This window comes from Gracilinanus agilis, chromosome 2, assembly GCF_016433145.1.
Source record: "Gracilinanus agilis isolate LMUSP501 chromosome 2, AgileGrace, whole genome shotgun sequence".
Lineage (NCBI taxonomy): Eukaryota > Metazoa > Chordata > Mammalia > Didelphimorphia > Didelphidae > Gracilinanus > Gracilinanus agilis.
This window is the reverse complement of record NC_058131.1, coordinates 159,825,607-159,847,956: the sequence shown is the minus strand read 5'-3', so window position 1 is coordinate 159,847,956 and position 22,350 is coordinate 159,825,607. Positions and strand designations below refer to the sequence as shown.

Here is a 22,350-nt window from a genome sequence, read left to right as displayed (position 1 = left end):
GGAAAACCCCGAATGGGATCAGAAAAAGTCAGCCATGACTGAAAGGCCTCTACAACAATAGTAGTGTTCAGAAAGTGACAATCCCAATGTATTCTGCCCTGATTAGACCCTTCTGGAACATGGTATTCAGTTCTGGGTGCTACATTTTAGAAAAGAGACTGGAAAGCTTGAGAGTGCCTGGAGGACTATAACTAAAATGGTGAAGAGCCATTGAAGATCAATTGAGGGAATCCAAGGTGTTTAGCCTGAAGACATTTTAGCTTGAACTTAAGGGCATCACTTCTGTCTTCTAGTATTTGAAGGGTTGCTTGATGGAACAATGAACATATTTGTTCTGCTTGGTCCCAGGAAGAGACAATAGATGGAGGATGCAGAAAAGCAGATTTAGACGGCACAAAAGGAAAAAAAGATTTCCTAATAATTAAGGTTATTCAAAAGAGGAATATGTTGCCTCAAGAGATAATGGGTTCCTCCTCACTAACAAGCATATTTGGATAGCCACTTGTTGGGGATGTTGTTTAGGGATTTTTGTTCCAATATGGATGGACTTAGATGCCCTTTGAGGGCTTCTAACTCCAAGACTCTTGTCATTCTGTTTTGGAAATCCCTTTGCCAGCCACTATGGATGGACCCATGCCATGGTTCCTTACCTGCTCCCTTCCTAACACTTGAGTCCCATCCCCTCACTCATCTGTTTTTATCTTATAGTGTTATAGATATTTTATCAAAGGGACAGAACAGAAGCAGAGTCAATTGTATTGAGGGTGTCTCCTGTGTCCTGACTGCTGGTCAAGGGCTTTGGATAGATAAGGTGAATCCATGTAATGAAGGGCCTTAAATGCCAAATAGAGTTTAGTCTTGATGTGATAAGAAATGGAACTACCACAGATTCTTGAGGCAGAGAGACATGAGAACTGTGAGGTTTCAGGAGAGTTATTGTGATGGGGTATAGAGGAGAAGGGATTGATTTAGGGACAAACTAAACGAAGAGTGTCTGGTAATCCAGGCACGAGGGGTTATAACAATAACCCATATTTGTAGAGCACTTTAAGGTGTGCAAAGGAAGAAAGGAAACAATCACTTATTGAGCACTTCTATGTGCCAAATGTTTTACAAATATCTCATTTGATTCTCACAATAATCCTAGGAGGAAAGTGTTATTATTATCTCCATTTTACAATTGAGGAAACTGAGGCAACAGGAAATTAAGTGGTTAAGTGATTTGTGACTGTAGGGTCACAAGGCTTGTATGTATCTGAATCTAGATTTGAATTCAGGTCTTCTTGTCTTCTTGACTTCAGAACCAATTCTCTACCCAGTGAACAACCCAGATGCCTTTTCTTTTTTGGAGGGGATTAGTATGTCCCTGTTTATGTTCAGTTTATGCTGTCTTCTCCACTTGACTGCAAATTTTGTTTTTGTTTTGCATCAAATATCTTGAATAAAAGAAAAAAGGGGAATAAGCATTTATATGGCCTATTGTGTGCCAGGCACACAGCACTTTACAAATATTTCATTTGATTCTTACAACAACCCTTTGAGGTAAGTAGTATTATTATCCATTTTACATTAGAGGAAAATGAGCTTAAAAGTGACTTGTCCCAGGTCACACTGCTAGTAAGTGTTTAAGACTACTTTTGAACTCAGGTCCTCTTGACTCCAGGCCCAGTGCTATATCTACTGCACCACCTACCTGCCCCTAATAGCAAAGTACTTTCCTTGCCATAGCCCAGAGAGTTAGGTATTGGTGTCTGATTTTGATTTTTACATATGAAGAAACTAAGGCCTGGAAATCGCATAGCTAGCAAATATCAGAGTCAAGATGTGACTGGTGAAGAGAACCTCAACTATCATAGTCATTATAGAAATAGAAAAAAGCAAAATTTTATAGACTTTTTTTTCCATAGACTCCTTTTCCTGATCCAGATTTCTAATCTGGCCTCAGACACATTTTTAGCTATGTGACTTTGGGCAAGTCATTTAATCCTGTTTACCTCAGTTTCCTCATCTGTAAAATGAGCTGGAGAAGGAAAAAGAAAACTTCAAATGGAGCTATGAAGAGTCAGACACCACTGAAAAGACTGAACAACAATATATACACCAGCTAGAAACTGAATGTGAAAGAGAGACAGTAGAAGATAGAGAATAGAATTGGAGTAAGGAAGTCCTGGCTTTGAATATTTTCTCAGATATTTATTTGCTGTGTGTCCCTGGGTAAGTCACATCCTCTCTAGGCCTCAGTTTCTCCATTTGTAAATAAGGGGGACCAGCTCTAAATCCGTATCTGAGAAAGGGTCATAAAAGTGTCTGACAGAACCCTGGGCTTCTGCGATCCAGTGGGAAAATGGTGAGTTTGATTTTGGATATGCCGAGTTTGAAATGATGGCACAGCACCCAAATTCTACTCTATGCCACTTTTGTCTTCCCAGTGGATTTACAGAACTTTCCTCATGTTTGATTTCTTTCCTGTGCTCTCCTTTGCGAAACGATGGGATTATCGAGACTGAGCTCCAAATATTTCAGGTATTGTGAATCTTATACTTCCATAGCTTCTAATTAGGCTTTTTTCAGGGCTCCAAACTTCCTTCCCAGTTCTGGGATGCCCTTCCCTACCCTGGAATTCCCTAACAGCCAAATACCTTCCCTACTTTTTGTCTTGCTAGCCGGCATCCTGTATGTGCTGTCTCCAAGACGGGAACAACCTTGACTTGTGACTCAGTCCTGGGTCTTGCGCACTGGTCATGCTCTCTCAGTCCCAGGCCCTGTGACTGGGTGCGTATGAACTTCTAACCCCAGAACCTACTGCCTTCTGGAAGATTTCCATTCCTAAGACGGGAGGGTGGACTGTCCTTGGGTCTGAGAGACTGACTTTGGGGGGAAGAAGGGGCAAGGAAGCCTGAGGACTCAGGAAAGGCTGCTCAAACCAATCCCCTGTGAATGAATGTTGTGGTGGTGATGGGAGGTGTAAGCTGGTCCTGGTACCATCTTGGATGAAGTACCTTTGAACCTTGGCAATTAAACAAGAGACATGGGAAAAGGTGATGGGTTTTATTGGAAGAAAGAGGTGAATCGCAGCTTTACACCTGAGCCATTATCTGGATTGAGATCGTGGGTGCCTTGGGGTCCCTGTGGAGGGCAGCCCCTTTGTCTCTTTCACCACGGCCCACCCCTGGGTTCCTCATGCACAAAGTGCCCAGGAGGTGGCAGCAGAAGCTTACCTCCTAGGTACACTCACCTCCAGGCTGCCATCACCAAGCTGCCAGCTCACACCTGGTCCTCCCCAAAGGGCACTGGTGTGTCTGGGAAACATTCTGAAAGGCTGCGTGTCAATTTAGTGGTTAGTGGCAAAGGAGCCACCCAGAGCCCCAGGAAATCCCTAGGTTCGCTCTGGCCCTCTGGGTGCCCCATCTTCCAACGCTTCCCCCTGCCACCCAGGAAAAACCCGACCAGGGCAGCTCAGGATAAACAGATGGGCAGGCTCCAGGGTGAGGACAGATTGGTGGCGAGCCAGGAGGGAATCAGTGCTACCAGGCTCTGAAATCATCTTCTGCCCCCAGGCAGGAGGGAACCCTGCCTTTCCCAAAGAGCTGGGGATGGATCAGCAGCACCAGGGGAAGCCTGGGCTTTGTTATTGCTTTTGGTGGGGAGTGAGGGTGGCTCGAGCTCGCACAGAAGAGCTCGTACCATCATCTTTCTCCTCACTATCAGTGGGAAGAGGCACAGCTGTGGGTGAGCAGAGGCAGAGCGGGCTGGGGTTGCCCAGGGCATCACAAGCTTGTGGGTCCCCCTCATGGCAGACAGAAGGGAGGGAAGGGAGAAGCCCTGTGAGGCAAAGCAGACACTACTGGTAGGTGTGTCTATAGGCGTGTGTATGTGTGTGTATGTGTCCCTAGGTATACTTACCCATGTGAACAAAAGCAGAGGCTGGTGTGTCTCTTTGGGTGTAACTGGGCGGCTGCCTTGGGCTGGGGAGCATGGTTGAAGGGGGAAGGATTCGAATGCAGAGCTAAGGAAGGGGTTAGCCACCTGAGAGCAGAAATGCTAACTGTATTAAATAAATACTCCGAGGCATCGATAGGAAAGCCCCGAAGGGCCAGAGAAAAGCACAGAGAGCCACGTCTATAGCACAGATGCCCACGAGAGGTGAGGGCTGAACACGGAGTTATTCATACAAGAGAGGGTGAGGACAAACGGGCTGTGTACGTCTCTTGTGTGTGTTCTGATCCGCTTGGGAACGCGTACTGACTGGCGTGTTAGGTGTGTTGTGGATACTTGGGTTTAGGGCAGTTCTTGCAAATCAAACGTGGTTGCATGTTACCAGGTGTTTCTTAGGTGAACATGCATGCTTCTGGGGTGTATACGCTTATATGCATGTATGAACACTGGTTACATGTATCTTCCCATGGTTGCGTCCTGACTACGAAGGACCCCTTGGCATCCGTCTCTCCACGAAGGATCTCAGCACACACGGCGTCTCCCTAGGCACTAAGATCGACCACAACATGGCGGTACACCAGGGTCTGCCCCTTGAAACTGGGTGCCAGCAGCAGCTGGGCATCCCCGGCTGGCATGTAGCAGAAGGCCCGCGGGGCCTGGACCGCCAGCTCCTGGAAGCGCACGAACTTCTGCCGCCCTTCGTCCCACTGGTAGATCTGAGTGAAGGAGAAGTCGCTGCCCAGGGCCAGGTAGCGCCGTTCCCCCACGAGGAAGGGCTGCAGAGCCAACGAGCCTCGGGACGGCAGTGCCTGTACTTCGGAGAATCGGGCGCCCTCCCAGCGCAGGATCTTGGAGTCGCCGATGTACCGGCTGAGGCAGAGATAGCTGTCTCGGCCCGCACGGAAATGTTTGACCGCTTGGGCATCGGGCACCTGGGAAATCTCCCCTTGTGCCACAAACTGCTTCTGGGCTCTGCTCCACTGGTAGATGACAGGAGCCTGGGAGCTGCTGGAAACGATTAAGCGGGGCTTGCCCTCCCCATCTACAAACTCCAGGTCGGTGTCACGGTGCCACGCGTGCAGAGCTTGATGGGAGTAAAAGCCGTTCTGGTGCCAGCGGTAGAGGCTGGTGGCTCCTGCCTTAGAGCTGTCGGCTATTGCAAAGAACCAGTCACCCTCAATGCGGAAGGCCTCTAGGTCATTGGGTTTCCGAACCCGTTCAGGGTCAATGTCCTGAAGTTTGTTGAAACGAGTGGTGTTTGGATCCCAATGGTAAATATAGGAGCCACCGAAGAGCTGAGCTGCCACCATGTACAACTGACCATCCACCACCAGGGGCTTACAGTGCACGGCTGAAGGTGCTGTTCATGGGAAGAGAAAGCAAGGCAGCATTATGGAGGCTATCCTTCTTCCCTTCCCTCTCCATCACAGCTCCTTCCTTCCTTCTTTCCTTCCTTCCTTTCTTCTTCCCTTCCCTCTCCATCAGAGCTCCTTCCTTCCTTCCTTCTTCCTTTCCCTCTCCATCACAGCTCCTTCCTTCCTTCCTTCCTTCCTTCCTTCCTTCCTTCCTTCCTTCCTTCCTTCCTTCCTTCCTTCTTTCCCTCTCTCTTTCTCTTTTTATTTCCTCCATGAATTTCTCTTGTATAAGCAATATGTGTCTAGTATAAATAATCTCTTTCTCTCTCTCTCTTTTTTTTTTCTCTCTCTCTCTCTTTCTCTCATTTTTTTTCCCTTTCAATATCTTTATCTTCTGTCTTAGTATCAATTCTAAGACAAAAGAGTGGCAAGGTTTAGGCAATTGCATTCAAGTAACTTGCCCAGGGTCACACAGTTGGGAAATGTCTGTGGTCAGATTTGAACCTAGGACCTCTCATTTCCAGGCCTGATGCTCTAGCCATTGTACTACTCAGCTGCTTCCCTCCCACCTTCCTGTAAACAGGGCATCAGACCATCATCCCCTCTGACCATCATTATTTTCTCATGGATTCATAGATGTTGATCTTGTCTCCGCAAAAGAATGAAAACCCCACAGAGGTAGGGGCCATGACTTATAAGTCTCTAGATGCCCTGAAATGTCTAGTATTGGGCAGAGCACAGAGTCAGCATTCCATAATCACTGGTTGATTGATAGATGTTTAGGAGGGAGTTCACAGATCCGGAGAGAAAGGAAGGCTCACCCCCCCCCCCCCAGCCCCTTTGCATGAATGCCATACTCACTAGGAAATAAAGCAACTATGATTCAATGCATGAATGTATAGGGACAGCCCAGTTAGAACATAAATTCCTTGAGCAGGAGTTGCCTAACTTTTTGTATTTATGATTGTCCAGCACACTTTGGACAATGCCTGGCATGTTAAGTGTTTAGCCAATGTTTCTTCATTCATTATTCATGCACAGATAGGCCTATGTGTAGACACACCCTTATAAACACACACGTAAGCAGCAGGAAATTATATAGCTATGTGACAACAAAACTTTACATGCATGAGTCCAAAATGTATCTCCATCCTAGTTGTCCTTTTTCCAGGGATAGGATCTATCACCCTCTTAAGGGACCATGACTCTGCTCTACTTGCCCTTTCCTCTTCCCTCCCCCCCCTCTCCGTGCTTTGAAAACTCTGGCCACTTGGAGGACTACCACTTGGTGCTCAAACAGCCCACAGCCTGAAGCCCTCATCACTGAACCTTAGGACTGTCCCATGTAGTGTCAAGGACAGAGAGCCATTGTACTGACTGGCATGCTGCCAGGAGTGCCGGAGGGAGGCTGGCTGCCCCTATACCTGGGATTCGGTCAAAATCACGGAGCTGACGTTCCACATAATCCCACTTCAGGATGGTACAGGCACTGGCACTGGGCTGGGCCAGGGCTAAGTAGAGATCGCTGGCATAGAGAAAGGGTTCAGCCGACACTGCAGGGAATGGCAGAGTCTGGTACAGGACAAAATCTGTGAGGAGGAGAAGCAGATCACTGCAGAGGAGATGTGGGGGGAAGCTGGGAGAGGACCCATTAGCCCAGGGACAGAGTAGGTTGAGATGAAAGGGGAAAGATGGATTTGGGTGGGTTAATGAAAGGAAAGGCAGGGTAAGGTCGAATAGGGTGAGGCAGGATGAGAAGGAAGGGGACGATGCATAGAGGGGAAGGATGTCTGGTGGTGATGCAATGCTGGAAGGGCAACAAATGTAGGGGTGCTTGATGGTGGGCCCAATAAGAGTAGTGGCCAAGGGGAAGATGCTCATAGGTAAGGGAGCAGGAAAGGGGTTGTCTCCTACCAGTTGTGATACAGTCGAACTCTCTGAGTGGGAGGTCTTGCACCTTGTGCTCCTGGAATCGGGGAGGGCTAGAGCAGTAGATGGGAGCCACAGTAGTATTGGTGTTCGCCAGCCACTCCACCAACCACTTTACTTTGCAGTCACAGTTCAGTGAGTTGCCCCGTAGGTCCCTGACCAATGAGAGTGAGGGATTTGGGAAGGGAAGAGAGACATTCAGGAACCTGGCTCAAATCTAGACTCCTTCCCAAAATTAGGTTTGTGAACCACTTCTGCCAGGCAAAGGACTCTCCTAATTCTCCTCCCATTATTTTGTTCCTATTATCCAATGCCAAAAAAAAAAGAACAACTCCCTCTTCAGTTTCATGGATTATTGCTTTGGATAAGTAATCACGAATATAGTTGAGCTTTTAATAGGTTCATTTGGGATCGTCTTAATGGAGAATCAGAATCTGGAAAGAATGCTAGAACTGTAAAGCTGAGTGAGAGTCCCGCACTGAGATCTCCCAGCCTAGCAGCTGCCTTGGGCTGTTTTATCAAGCCCAGAGTTTATTCAGAGGAATATGGAGTGGAAGTAACAAGTCTCTGTGAAGAGAAACAAAGACTGAAATAACAATAGTACAAATAGACAAGCAGATCCATTTAAATCCTATGATTTGATCCCATGGATCCCAGTTCCACTCCTTCATTTTACAGATGAGGAAACTGATATATGCTACAGTGAAGAAGGTACAGATTCTGAGTTCAAATCTCAGTTCTGATACTAACTATATGATCTTTCTTTTCTTTTCTTTTTAAAATACGTAACCCTTACCTACTGTCTTTGTAAGAATAAAGAGAGCCTCAGGCAAAACTGTAATAAAAAATCCCACCCTTACATCTTAGAATCGATACGAGTATTGGTTCCAAGACAGAAGAACAGTAAGGGTTAGGCAACTGGGGTTAAGTGACTTGCCTAGGGTGGAATAGCTAGGAAGTATCTGAGGTCAGATTTGAACCCAGGTCCTCCCATCTCTGTGTCTGACTCTATCCACCGAGCCACCTAGCTGCCCTGTATAAGGCCTTTCAAAAGTTCCTTAACTCTCCCTGTGCCTCTGTTTCCTTATCTATAAATGGAAGAGGTTGGACTGGATGTCCTCTGAGGTCCCTTCCAGCTCTAAGTCTATGATGCTGTGGAATTTAGAGAGCTTAGGGAAACTGTTCAAGCTCATAAAAGGAATCACAAATAACTGGAATTCAGAGTGCTTTACATTGAGCTGGTGGGAGGCTCAGGGCTAGAGTCCAAACCTCCCAGGCTAGTACCCTTTAACCTATTCCACATGCCATCATTGTCCTCCTCTTCTCCATGGAAGAGCCACAGAGAGCTTATAGGTATCTCTGTTTCTTAATGACTCAGTGTTATTTTGAAAACAACAGTTATACCCTGTACTGGGCTATTATGCAATGCTGTCCTCAGGGGCTATGGAGACATAAAAGCCCCAGTAATAAGAGCTGGCATCCTGGTTTTGCCAAGTGCTTTCCATTCATTCTTTTTGCCCTGAAATAATCCAGTAAGGTAGGAGCAGCAGACATTATCAACATCTGACAGAGGAAGAAGCTAAAGCATCGAAGAATTAGATTTGCCAAAATTCTCACAAGCCAGGAAGTGTCAGAGGCAAGAGCAAGACCCATGTCTACCTGAAGCTTTGATTCTAGTATATCATCCTTCTCTCTGGTCCTCACACATAACATTCAATCCCTTATCTCCTTGCTTTTTGCACTAGCCATCCTCTGTGCCCAGGATGTACTTCTTCCGACCTGTGTCTCATAGAACCTCTCACTTCCTTTAAGAAACAGCTGACACCACTTTTGGCATGAAGCCTTTCCCAAGGGAGTGCCCTCCCTCCAAAATTCCCTTGTATGGTATTTAACTTTGTATTCATTTATATTTTACTTATATATGTACGTGTGTGTACATACACATACATACATACATATGTGTATATATGCACACACCTTCTGTATATGTTTTTATTTGCATTCATTTCCCCTATTAGAACAGGGAAACAAGCTCCTTCTGAGAAAAGGTTGTTTTATTCTTTGTACTTATTCCTTTAGTGCAGTGGTTCCCAAACTTTTTTGGCCTACCGCCCCCTTTCCAGAAAAAATATTACTCAGCCCCCTGGAAATTAATTTTTTTTTACATTTTAATAGCAATTAATAGGAAAGATAAATGCACCTGTGACATCACTGCTTTCCTGGATCGCTGCAGCACCCACCAGGGGGCGGTGGCGCCCACTTTGGGAATCACTGCTCTGGTGCCTAATATAGTAGGTATTTAATAAATATTTATTCCCTTCCATTTTCCAGCCCTCCCCAAAGGGAAATGAAGGTCATTCATACACATACCTCCTCCCGTCATACTTTTTTACATTTTAATTTTTTTTAAACCCTTACCTTCTGTCTTTGAAACCATACTAAGTATTGGTTCCAAGGCAGAAAAGTGATAAGGACTAGGAAAATGGGGTCAAGTGACTTGCCCAGGATCACACAGCTAGGAGGTATCTGAGACCAGATTTGAAATCTAGGACTGCCTGTCTCCATGCCTGGCTCTCTATCCACTGAGTGACCTAGTTACCCCAACATCATAAATTTTAGACAAATTCATTAATGTCTTGGGGAATCCTTTGAAAATGTTATGAGCCACTGTTTTCAAATCCTGGCCTAATCCTATCCTCCACTGTTTCAAATCCTCTTCTAATCCTGTCCCCCAGGCCTCAACACCTACATTTGTCTATTTTTCTAGGTTTTATGATTCTCCCATCCCTTAACACTTCCCTTAAAGCAGTTCATAAACATTTGTGTGTGTATGCAAGCGTATGCACATGCCGTGGACCTCTTTGGTAGGGCGCGCGTGTGCTGTGGACCTCTTTGGTTGGCTAGTAATGCCTATGAACCCTTTATCAAAATAACATTTTAAAATGTAAATAATAAAATACATAGGATTGCAAAGGAAACTAATTATATTAAACTAGTTACATATACGTGGGCACGTGGATGTTATATATTTGTATTTATACATTTATGTGCATATATTTATATACATGTACACATGTCTTTGTATGTATATATTTGTATGTGTCCACATGTATCATATGTCTGTGTGATTGTATGCTTTATATGTATATGTCTGTTTGTATATGCGTGTGTGCTTATTTATTATATGCATACGCATACATTTACATGTGTATACATGCATATATATTTATGTGTGCATACACATGTATTTATATGCATGTGTTTATGTTGTGCATATGTCTCTGTGTATATTTGTGTGCACATGTGTAGTTGTGTACATGTATGTATTTGCGTGTGTGCTGTGTGTTTGTATGCACATATATGTGTGCCTACATGTTTCTCTGTGTGTATTTGTTTATTTGTTTGTTTAAGCCCTTACCTTCTGTCTTGGAGTCCATACTGTGTATTGGCTCCAAGGCAGAAGAGTGGTAAGGGTAGGCAATGGGGGTCAAGTGACTTACACAGGGTTACCCAGCTGCCCCCTGTATATATATTTATATAAGATATATATTACAAGTTCACAGACCCCAAGTTAAGATCGCCTTCCCAGAAGGAAATCTCCCTCCCAGTCAAGAGATTCAAGGCAGGTTCATAAGAAGAGAAGGGAAAAGGGCCTTACAAGTCACTCAGAATGTCCAAGGGCCGGAAGACATCTCTAGGTAGAGTCTGAAGATTATTATTGGCCAACGAGCTGCAAGGAAAAAATACCTGAGTCACAGTCAGTCATCTAGAAGGAGAGAGTCCCCCAGCTATTGGGATTATTTGGTCAACCAAGCCACCTTTTTCTAGCCCCAGGGCGACCTGTTTGTAGGAACCACTGGGTAGTGGCCTGCCTGTGTACACAGACTGGTGGTAGGTTATACTCACAGATGTGTCAACGACTTGAGTCCCCGGAAGGTGAACCTAGACAGTGCCCAGATGTCGTTGTTCTCAATGAAGCTACAGGAAATAAGAGTCTTGAATTCAATCCCAGCAGGTTTCTAGCCCCTAACCTTTACTTAAGCAAAGCTGCAGAACACAGTCTACCACAGAAGCTATGATGAGAGTGTATGGGAATCCTGGCCCCAGGAGAGATGGCTAGGATGCTTTAGGGCCGTTCTTCAACTTTATTTTATTTATTTATTTATTTATTTTATTTTGCTTACAGTCAAGGCATACTGCACATTTTAGGTTGGGAACAACAGTCCCTTGGCAGTCGGTGCTCCAGATCCATTAGGCAAGCCTTGGGCTTCCTCTGCTTCTCTTTACCCTCCCTTTACCTCCCTAAGGCTCTCAGCAAGGGAGGTAACCCCTCACCTCTCTTCTCCTCCTATTGAGTTGATATTGTGACCTTTCCAAAGAGCAGGCAGCCAAATGCAGCCAGGGGGTGAGGACTAGGGATTTTAAAGCACACCTAATGGAAATCTTGAGGTGATTGATACACCCTTTAAGAAACACTGGTTTCGCTGTAGTTTTGCTACAGATATAAAAATAGATGGAATGATCCCTTGAGTTCCTTTCCAGCCCCAGGTTTCATTGCCTTTCGCCCTCTGACCTTCCATTCCCAACCTTCCTCATCCAACTTCCACTCAACCCCACCCAGTTCACTCAGTTCCCAGTTTCCTCCTCCTTTTTTTTTTTTTTTTTTTTTTTTTTTGTTCCACCCTTCCTCCCTTTTTCTCCCACGCACAGGTACTGCAGATGGGATAGTCCCATGAAGGCATTGTCTCCGATCAGAGTGAACTTGTTGGAATTGAGTAACCTAGAAAAGGAGACAAAGAAGTTAGAACTCCCAGGGGTGTGTCCATTACCCCAATGTCCCTCCCTCCCCAAGGATTCTCTCTTTCCTCTAAGGAAGGACCTTCCCTATGCCCCACTCTACCCAGAGTCCTAGTCCAGAACCCCAATGGATTTGTTAATAGGGACCATCAAGAGTATTAAGGACAGTAAGGCACAACTGTGACAAAATGTACTGTACTAGATGGCACTTGGATTTTTCCCCTCCCTACCACCTGCCACCCAAAGATAAAAATAATGGAGAGCGTGTGGAGCTTTCTCTTGTCAAAGATGGATGTCTCTGGATCCTGGGCTACCTCCACTTTCCTTTCACCAGAGACTCTCCTTTCCTCTTCCTATTGACTATCATCTAGCACATAACTGAAGGAAGCTTTGGTTTGAGAGTACCATACAGATGTAATCATTTTCCAGAATCTTCTTCTGATACTCAGTCAACTCTGCAAAGTTTCAAAAAATTGAACTATGGGTACTTAACCTCTTCTGTGTCATGGACCCCTTTTTAGGGTTTTAAAATAATTGAAGAAAATACTAAATTTAAGCTACAAGTTAATGAAAATAAAGATGTCATTATTTTTCCCATTGATGTCTACAGAGCCCCTGAAATCTATTCCTTACCCCTTAGGGGTCTATGATTATTCAATCATGTGCAACTCTACATGATCCCATGAACATTGTCCATGATACTGGAGTGCTTTGTCATTTTCTTCTCTAGTGTCTCTATTTTATAGATAAACTGAGGCAAAAAGAGGTTAAGTGACTTGCTCAGGACCATACTGCTAGTAAAGTGTCTGAGGCCACATTTGAATTTAGATCTTCTTGACCTCAGACCTGATGCTCTGTGCCACCTAGCTGCTCAGGTTAATAACTCCTAAACTAAATAGTCCTTCCTAAGTGCTTCTTCTCAGGATAAAAATATATCCCCACCTTGGATACAGAAGTCATTCCTTTAGTCAATAATTTCGACTGTTTTATTTTCTGCCTTCTTCCTTCTAAGTTGTCATTTCTTGCTTCTGAGACAGCTATGTAGTGCTTGGACTGGAAGTCAGGAAGACCTGAGTTCATATCCTAGTTCAAATAATAGTACTTCCCAAAGTTGTTGTTTGGATTAAACGAGATAAAATTTGTAAAGTGCCTGATCTATGGTAGGCATTTAATACATACTTTTGTCCTTCTTTCTGTCCATCTGAATTGAATACTTGTCTCTCCACTGGAAAGTAAGAGTTGTACACACACACACACACACACACACACACACACACACACACACACACTTCCCTCCACCATGCATTTTAGACAAGCCCATTAATGACTGGAGATGCTTTTTGGGAACTTTGAGCCTCTCTAGGGTTGGTAAACTTGATTTTTTAAAACCGGATCTTGATAATTATATTTGTAATCCTATGCATTTTATTTTTTTCTTTTAAACAAAAAATTTCTACAACAGGATCTGTAGGCTTTAAAAGATGGCTAAAGGGGTCCACAACACAAAAAAAAGGTAAGAACTTCTTCTCTATGTCCTGACCTCCAAGATTGTCAATCTCCATTGCATTCCATCCTTCTTCCACTCTGCATATTCAGGCCAAATTGTTGCCTTTATCAAAGGCCCTGTCCTTGTCTGGGTCTTGCGTCCACCCACTATTGACTTCTGGTTGAAATACTATTCTCAGAGCTATCACCAACTCAGCCAAAAAAGCCTGGGCTCTGACCCTAGAGATCCCCTCTCTCTGGTTCTTGGTCTCTGTTTCTGCCTCCAGGTGAATATCCCTTGTGTTTTTGTGACAGCATCCACAGAAGGACCAAAACTATAGCCTCTCCTAATAATCTCCCAAGCCCCGAGATTTCCTGGTGATAGACAGGATTGGTCCATACAAGAACTGAAGGAGTGGCAGATGAGAGAAAGCTCCATCGTGGATCTCTGAGAAGGCTGCATTCACCAATGTCCTGTGGGAAAACAGTTGGGTTAGGGAATAGAGTGAGCAGCAGGTATTAAGATGGGGGGGTGGGGTGGTGACAGGAGAGTGAGGAGATTTAGCTCAATCTTTTACTCCAATGAGCAGTTTCTCTACTTTCCCCAACTGAGACCTTTACTCCCCCTAGACACCAAATTTGGATCAATCAAAGATTTTACTTTATTTGTTCACATCTCCCATGATGATCCTTTTTCCCCAATCCTGTGACCTCAAATCTTAGCTTCCCTTTCTTGACATTTACGTCCTCTCCCGGAACCACTTAGATGCAATCCTTTACCCCCAATCCAATGTGATATTCAGCTCCTCCCTGAAGACTCACCTCTGCCCTCTCTGCTCCCCCACATCCCCAGTCCTTCCTTATATCTTCACCCTCTTCTCTTCAATAAATCTTGGGCTATTCTTATCACCCACGCCCATCAGGAAGGAACTATTGCATCATCATGAACAAACATTTTCATGCCTACTCTGTACAAGGTCCTACAAGTCCTGTGCTAACCCCTAGAGATATAAATAATAATAGCTGACATTTATATATGTTAAGAAGCAGGAGTGGTGCAATGGATAGAGCTCCATATATGGAGTGAAGAAAATCTGAGTTCAAATGTGACTTCAGACACTTACTGGGGGTATGACCCTGGGCAAGTCATTTAACCGCTCTTTGCCTCAGTTTCTTTCTATGTGAAATGACTACTTCTTAAGGTTGTTGTGAAATGTTTATAAAGTGCTTTGTAAAACCTTAAAGTGATATATAAATGCTGCTATTATTATTGTAGCATTTTAAGGCTCAAAAATACTTTTGATTACATGATCTCACTTGATCTTCACAACAGCCCTATGAAACAGGGACTTCAGAGTATTTCCTAAATGAGGAAATCAAGACAACTGAGGAAACTGTGGTTTGAGACTACAACAAAGTGCTCTCTGTTCTCAAGGAGCTTAAACTCTGAATGTCCTAGTAGCCAAGGGGTTAACTGCGGCCACCATCCCAACTGTAATGCTGGAGATTCAGCTGATAGACAGAGAAGGGCTGAGATGTTGGGTTGCATTGACCAGCATCAATGCCAAGGAACAGAATAGGGCTGTCATTTCTCTCCCTAGAGCCCCCCTGTGGAGTTGATTCCATGGGCAGGCATGCAGGAAGGCCATACACACATCTTCACCAAAGGAATACACATGCTTGTGTGGACATATGCTCCTGGCTCCCAGGGCCTTGCATATTTGCTCATGTTGGGTGATGATATACATATTTGGTACACACTCTTGCTTTTTTTCCCCCAGACATGCCTGCTGGGCCCCTTATATTCATTCACCCAACTTTCAGCAAGCACTGAAAGGCACTGGGCTGCATCCTGGAGATATATAAAGATTTTTTTAAATGTCACAGCCCCTACCTTCAAAGAGCTGCTTCCTCGCTATCTACCTCCTGTTTCTGAGGGATTGGGATGACAAGGCATCATGCTTATCCCTCTTCGAGGTCAGGCACCTTCTAGAGAAACTCCTGACCCCCTCCCCCATCCCAGCTTCCCCTATGCTCTCCCCCTTTTACTCCCCATATCTTTTGCCTGCTCTTAGAAATATGCACTTTCTAGAACCCAGGTCTGTACCTGTTGTGTCCCCATCATCTCTGGTCTTTCCCTCCATCCCCCTTCCCCGTGGACCAGGCACTCACAAGGAGATGACTTCAGTGGGCAGGTTCTTGGGCACAGCCTTGGAGTCAACGCAGAAGGCAGTGTCCCGGGTACAGGAACAGCTGGGTGGGCATGGGGGAGTCTTGGGGGGCCTCTTGGCACCCCCCAGTAAGACCAGGCAGAAGCCTAGCAAGGACAGTCCCAGCAGGCGATGCCCAGATCCCTGCGGCAATGCCCACAGCCCCAACATGGCTGCAGCGAGAGATTGCCCCCTTCCCTCCTCACCCACTAGCAATGCCACCCCGAAGGCTTGTCCCCCACAGGCTCCAAAGGCCCCCAAAGGATGCCAGCGTCCCAGGCTGGCACCTCCCCCTGCAGCTCGGATCAGTGCCCGGTGGCCGCAGCTGAGAACTCCCAGGCAGCTGGATCCTCCCTCTGTCTCCCTCCCTCAGCCCCTGCTGCTCTTCCCCCCCTCCCTCTCCCCCTGCCCCGCTGTGCTCTCCAGCTTTGCAGCCTCTCCCTCCCGGCCGCGGCTCTGCGCTGCCACGCTGCAGTCTCCTTTCCCCTCGTTCGGGAGAAACAAGTGCAGAGTGCGCCGCACTCAGGGACCAGCTGGGCCAGGGTGGGGTTGGAAGAGACTGCGGCGGGGACAGCGTGTGGAGGGAGGAGGGAAGGAGGGAGGGAGGGAGGGCTCTCAGAGTTAGGGAGACCGGCGGGGGGGAGGGGGCTGCCGGGAAGGGATCTTGCTGCAGTGTGTGGGAAAGCAGGTGCCTCGAGACTGCGTGTGCGTGAACTTTTGTCCCCCATACATTTGGGTCTTGCGTCTTCTCACGCGTGAATGCCCGTGCGTGCGGGTGGACACGCTTGTCTTCCCTGCGGGTGTACATGTGTACACGCATGTGTGCGCATGTGCTCTGGATGTGCGTGCGGGCTTTGTGCACGCATGTTGATGTGGATATATGGCTCTCTCTATCCGTTCGCACACGTCCCTGTGTGTGCTGACCTGGCCTCCAAGGCGTTAGGAGAACGGCTAACATTTCTATCTCCCCTTCGGTTTACACACACTTTCTTTGCAAGCAGCTCGATGAGGCTGGCGGTGTGAGCATTCAGAGCCCCGCCTTACAAACGAGGACTGGGGCTCAGAGAAATGAGGTGCCTGGCCCAGGTTCACTTAACAAGAATTTGTTGTTACTCTTGTACTCTTGTACTCTTTGACTCCTGGACTATATGATGCTGTCCATCGTGAAGTTTTCTTGACAAAGATCCTGCAGTGGTTTGCCATTTCCTTCTCCAGTGGATTAAAGGAAACAGAGGTTAAGTGACTTTCCCAGAGACACACAGATAGGACGAATCTGAGGTCAGATTTGAACCCGGGATTTCCTGATTACAGACCTCTATCCACTGAGCCACCTAGCTTCCTCAGAGTATTGCTTTTTTAAAAAATCCTTACTTTTGGGGGCAGCTGGGTGGCTCAGTGGATTGAAAGCCAGGCCCAGAGATGGGAGATCCTAGGTTCAAATCTGGCCTCAGACACTTCCTAGCTGTGTGACCTTGGACAAGTCACTTGACCCCCATTGCCTAGCCCTTACCACTCTTCTGCCTTGGAGCCAATACACAGTATTGATTCCAAGATGGAAGGGAAGGGTTTAAAAAAACAAAACAAAACAAGACAAAACAAAACAAAAAAGCCCTTACTATCTGTCTTGGAATCCATCTGTTCCAAGGCAGAAGAGGAGTCAGAACTAGGCAGTTGGAGTTAAGTGACTTGCCTAGGGTCACACAGTTAAGAAGTATCTGAGGTCAGATTTGAACCCAGGACCTCCCAAGAGGTATTTAGTAAGCATCCATGATCAGCCAGACACTGTACTAGATGTCGTGGGTATACAAATACAATGAATGAAGTGATCTTTTCTCCAAAGGGCTTACATTCTAGCAGGAGAGACAAGGATTGCGCAACTCTGTATATGTAAGTAGATTCACAATGAATATAAAGAGACAAGTAACAAAATATGTGCTGGTAAGAAGGCGTGTTAACAAAGGTGGTGTTTAAATTGTATCTTGAAGGAAGGGGAGGATTCCCTGGGACTGAGATGAGGAGGGAACTCATTCCAAGAATGAAGGACAGCCAATGCAAAGGATGGTGTCAAGGGTGAGAAGCTGAGGGAAGGCCATTTTGACAGAAAAGAAGCATGAGGAAGGGGAAGCCATGTACAGGCTTGGAAACCCAGGTTGGAACAAGGCTGGGAAAAAATATGACACCTAAAAGCCCTTGTCTCTGGGTCCAGTGTTCTTTCTACAATTTCCCCCATGCCTCTACAGTTTCTATACTCTACAAAATGCCCATGATGGCTTGTGTGTGCGGTTGCTTTGGCCGGCTTGAGAATGTATGGAATGGGCACTGAGACAACTGGGTGGAGTGCATATGTATGTTCATGTGTGTGCTGCTGGATGAAATATGCCTTTGTTCAATGGGCACGAGTAAGTGGGTGAGAGGACAGAGTCCTTGCTGTTCAGGACGTGTGGAATCTGGAATATTCCTGACTGCCCTTTCCCCTCTGCCCCCCAAATCCAGCTAATGGTTTTACAAAAGCCAAGGGTTCTCAGAGCTAGGGATCAGCATGCTTGAGTATGCAATTATTTCCTCCCTATTTGGAGCCCTCTTAAATGAGAATATCTGAGCTAAGCAAAGACACTTTACTCTGGAACAGGTGGCTTCCCTTTCTTCTAGTCCCTAGTCCAGGTTCTCCAGGCCACACTTGCCCCATTCTGTACCCAATCAGTATTATAGGATTCCAATACAACTCTTCCCTGCTTCTGCCTCACAGACACACAGACTAAGCTTTTGCCTTTAATAAGATGGGGTTACCCCATGTCATCACTGTCAACCCATCTGCTTGTGCCCTACTCACTCTGCTCTTGCCCACTTGTGTGATGAGAAGTAGTGGGAGGGGGGCTGGGGATTGGGGCAGCTGGGCTTCCCACCACCGGTCCCTGGCACAGCCCTGCCCAGCATACAAAGGGCAGAGTGAGAGCCGCCCCACCCCCTGTTGATGGGAAGAAGAGGGAGGGGGTAAAAAGGGTAGGCTCCCTGGTGTCTTCCATCCCAGAGAGGACATACTGGGGGTCATCTGAGAGACAGGCAAGACATTCTTAAAGCCCAGGGAAACAGGATTCCTAGGTCCTTTTCTCAACTAGTGGAGAGGGGCAATAACAGTCCAGAGAAGACCCTAACCTAAGACTTCAATGAAAGAAAATACAAAGGACATTTATACCACCACTTCTGGGGGCATAATCCTTTACATTTGTATTGAACTTAAAATTATTTATTTTTATAAGCATCTGTTACCTAGTTCCCTCCTACTATGCCCTCTACTGAATAGTTATCTTTTTAAAAAACCTAAAAATATAACTCTCATAATAAATACATATGGTCTAGCAAACAAATTCGAATTCCTTCATTGACCATGTTAAAAAAAACCCAACTCATTTCTCATTTCATACCTTGAATCTGTGTCTTATCTCTTTGACAGGAAATTGGAAGCATGTTTCATCATCTTTCCTCTGGAACTCTATAATTAATCATTTCATTGATCAGGGTTCTAAAGTCTTTCAAAGTTATTTTTCCTCTATAATATTGTTGTTATTGTGTAAATTGTCCTCCTAGTTCCTGCTCACTTCACTCTGCATCAGTTCATAGAGATCTTCTCAGTTTCCTCTGGTTTAGTCCCTTGTGGCACAATAATATTCTATTGAAGTCATATACTTGTTTAGCCATTCCCAATAGGAAGGCACCCCACTAGTTTCCAGGCTGGGGCTAGTTTTGACATACAGGTTCTTTTCCTTTTATCTCTTGAGAATAAAAGCCTAGTACTGACATATCAGGGTCAAAGAGTATACACAGTTTAGTAACTTTGGGGGCATAGTTCTAAATTGCTTTCCAGAATATCTGGACGAATTCAAAACTCCACTAATAATGTACTAACATGCCTATTTTCCTGAAGCCCCTCCAACATTTGTACTGACCTTTACAATCTTCAGAACACTTCCATTACATTTGATCCTCACACCCACTCTTTGAGGATCAGGAGAGCAGGTATTATTATTTATAGATTAAAGAGGTATGAAACCAGGTCAGAGATGTGATGTGACTTGCCCAGGTTTATACAGCTAGTAAGTGGTATATCCAAAACCAGAACCCAGGCATCCTGATTCTTCAGCCTTCTTCCCACTATACTACCTCTATGCTGTCTCTGACTTCCTCCACCCTTGGTTCTTCTCATCCCAGATTGTAGAAGGCACCAATGTAAAACAGGCAAAAGATTTAAATCTAGAAAGAGCTGAACCATTTTGTGTTAGGATTCTCTAGGGTAATGAAGCCTATGGACCCTTTCTCAGAATAATATTTTTAAATAAAATAAAAATTTTAAAATAAATGATGCGATCATTTTAAAATGAAATTAAAAATTTTTAAATGAAGGATTACAAAAGAAACAAAAGGCTAGTAAAACTAAAGATGGAATCTTTTTTCCTATCCAAGGTCACAGATCCCCGAATTCTATCCAAGTACTCTTTGGGGACCTGTGGACACCAAAAGAAGAACCCTTTGTCTAGAGGAATGGGACTCTTGGGAACCTAAATTAGAAATAATAGATGGTCAGCAAAAACTATTATAGAAATAGCTGCTAGAATTCGGTTACCCCATTTCATCACCATGTCAATCCATCAAACATTCATTCATTAAGGGAGTATTGTGAGCACCTATCATATGCAAGGCAATATGCTATAGCTCATTGAACAACTTGAAAATTTTCCTACCTTTCAGGTGCCTGTGGTCTAACCAGAGAGCCAAGATTAATACACATGAAAAAGATAATTGACAATATAAAACAGTGAATCGTGCTAAGGTCAGTGGTGTTCAAATCCTAGAAGTTTATTCCAGAGTTTTGGAATTGACTGGGAAAGTTTTTCTGGGAAGGAGGGTTTTTACTCAGATCATGAGGGATGAGTCAGCTTCAGGACCAGATGAAGGGGATAAAGATGGCTGAAGAATAGAGTTCATGGTAGCCGGATAATAGGGAATAATTCTGGGAAGGTAGGCTGGGGTTAGAACCTTGAATGTTAGCAGGAAGTTCCTTTCATCAGTCCTCCAGAAATCTCCAAGCCCATTAAAATATTAGTGGTTATTCTCAGAGAAAGAAGAAAATAATCTTTCCATCTGCTTTCTACACTAGGCAAAAGAAAACTTCCCTTCAGCTTCTCCCCACAACTACCCACTAAAGATAATGGATTTAAGAGTTTGTGATATCTACTATTCACCTGAAACTTTGACAGGAAAAAAGTGGGATCATAGTCTTAGAGTAAGAAGGTATCTTATAGGTCATGGAGTCCAACCTCTCTACATTTTATAGATGAAGAAACTAAAGCCTAGGAAGGTCGAGTGAATTATTTGTCCAGGGTCACATAGGTGGTAAATGAAGAGCCAGATTCAATATTAAGAAGAATAATGACCCAGAGAGGGGCAGAAACTTGCCTAGGCTCTTCCAGTGATATGAAGGATTCAGGACAATAAATTCTTAGTCTAATAATTTAGGCTGCAACACCCCTTCCCCACCACCATCTCACCATCTGACTGGAACTCCCCAGAACAAGCTTTTACACAACTGTAAAGCTCAGGGTACTCCCTGGGTCAAGGCCCTCCGGCCCCTAGAGATGCCCACAGGGTCCCCGAGATGCCTTTGGTTCTCCTTGGCTTTCCAGTTGGCCCAGTGCCCCATCTGGCTCCTGCCCAGTGCCCGTGAGTCAGCTGATCAATTGCAATGTTGCCAGGACAACTAGGGGAAGAGGCCCTGGGGAGCTGGCAAGGGTGGGCACTGCAGGCGGGCAGGCTCCCAGCTTCTGGCACCTGGACATGGCTGAAGCAATATTATTGGGAGGGCAGAGAGTATAAAGCTATTTTTCTTCCTCTATTTTTTCTCCCTTTTAACTCCCGCCTCCTGCTCTCAACCTTCTCCTGGGACATTTTTCTAACTAGAGACACAAGCAAATATTTAAAGGGGTAGTTGGAGGATCGAGAATGAGGAGCAAACAATCTCTTCCTCTCCGAAGCTCTTCTGAAATCTCTTAGACCCTCTCAGCAGCCAGGAATCCAATTAGTTGCACAACCTCAAGGGTCTAAGTGTACTCCAGTCAGAGGTCATAGGTGGAAGAGACATGTGCATGTGAGACCAAGAGAACAGGGTGTCAATTGTTTAATCTAAAGGGAATTCAGGAAAAGTTGGAAATGGCAAGATAAGAGATGGGAATTGGGGAAAGGTCTAGAGTTTGGAAAACTAAATGGCTAGGGAGCAGTTAGAGATGTCAAAAAAAGATAGAGGTAAGGTATGAGGAGGAAGTTAGGAGGGGATGGTTTAGGATTGGGAGAAATATGTCAAGGAATCTAAGCAGAAAATGAAGATGGAGTGGCAGGAGGATAGCCACCATAGGAAAGGAAGGCTAGGAAGGGATTTTACATTTGGAAGACAGAAGCATCAATCCATCAGCCTCCTGTGCTAAATGCTTTTGGGGAATAGGAAAATATAAAATTACTCACATTAAAATAGTGGTTTAAAGTTTGCATAATTCTTATCTGTTTTGATCCTTCCAATAACTCCATGAGGTGAGTGCTATTGGTATCCTCATTTCACAAATGAAGAAACTGACATTCAGGGTAAATAATTT

General features: G+C 45.1%; 2 protein-coding genes and 1 long non-coding RNA gene across 3 annotated transcripts in view; 2 read left to right on the top strand and 1 right to left on the bottom strand.

Moving 5' to 3' along the window:
* SFTPC (surfactant protein C) overlaps positions 1 to 22,350 on the top strand; it is a 62,240-nt gene that overhangs the window by 33,927 nt on the left and 5,963 nt on the right. The gene's annotated exons all lie outside the window — the stretch shown is intronic.
* Positions 2,787 to 20,912, top strand: LOC123236959. The gene is made up of 3 exons (XR_006505445.1): positions 2,787 to 4,180; positions 20,456 to 20,537; positions 20,865 to 20,912. It is a non-coding gene; the product is annotated as an uncharacterized LOC123236959 (long non-coding RNA).
* On the bottom strand, positions 4,431 to 15,883 carry LGI3 (leucine rich repeat LGI family member 3). The gene is made up of 8 exons (XM_044663488.1): positions 15,675 to 15,883; positions 13,905 to 13,976; positions 11,929 to 12,000; positions 11,127 to 11,198; positions 10,879 to 10,950; positions 7,206 to 7,375; positions 6,716 to 6,880; positions 4,431 to 5,296 (listed from the first exon to the last, which is right to left on the bottom strand). The coding sequence occupies exons 1-8, from the start codon at positions 15,881 to 15,883 to the stop codon at positions 4,479 to 4,481; spliced, it is 1,650 nt and encodes a 549-aa protein (XP_044519423.1). The 3' UTR covers positions 4,431 to 4,478.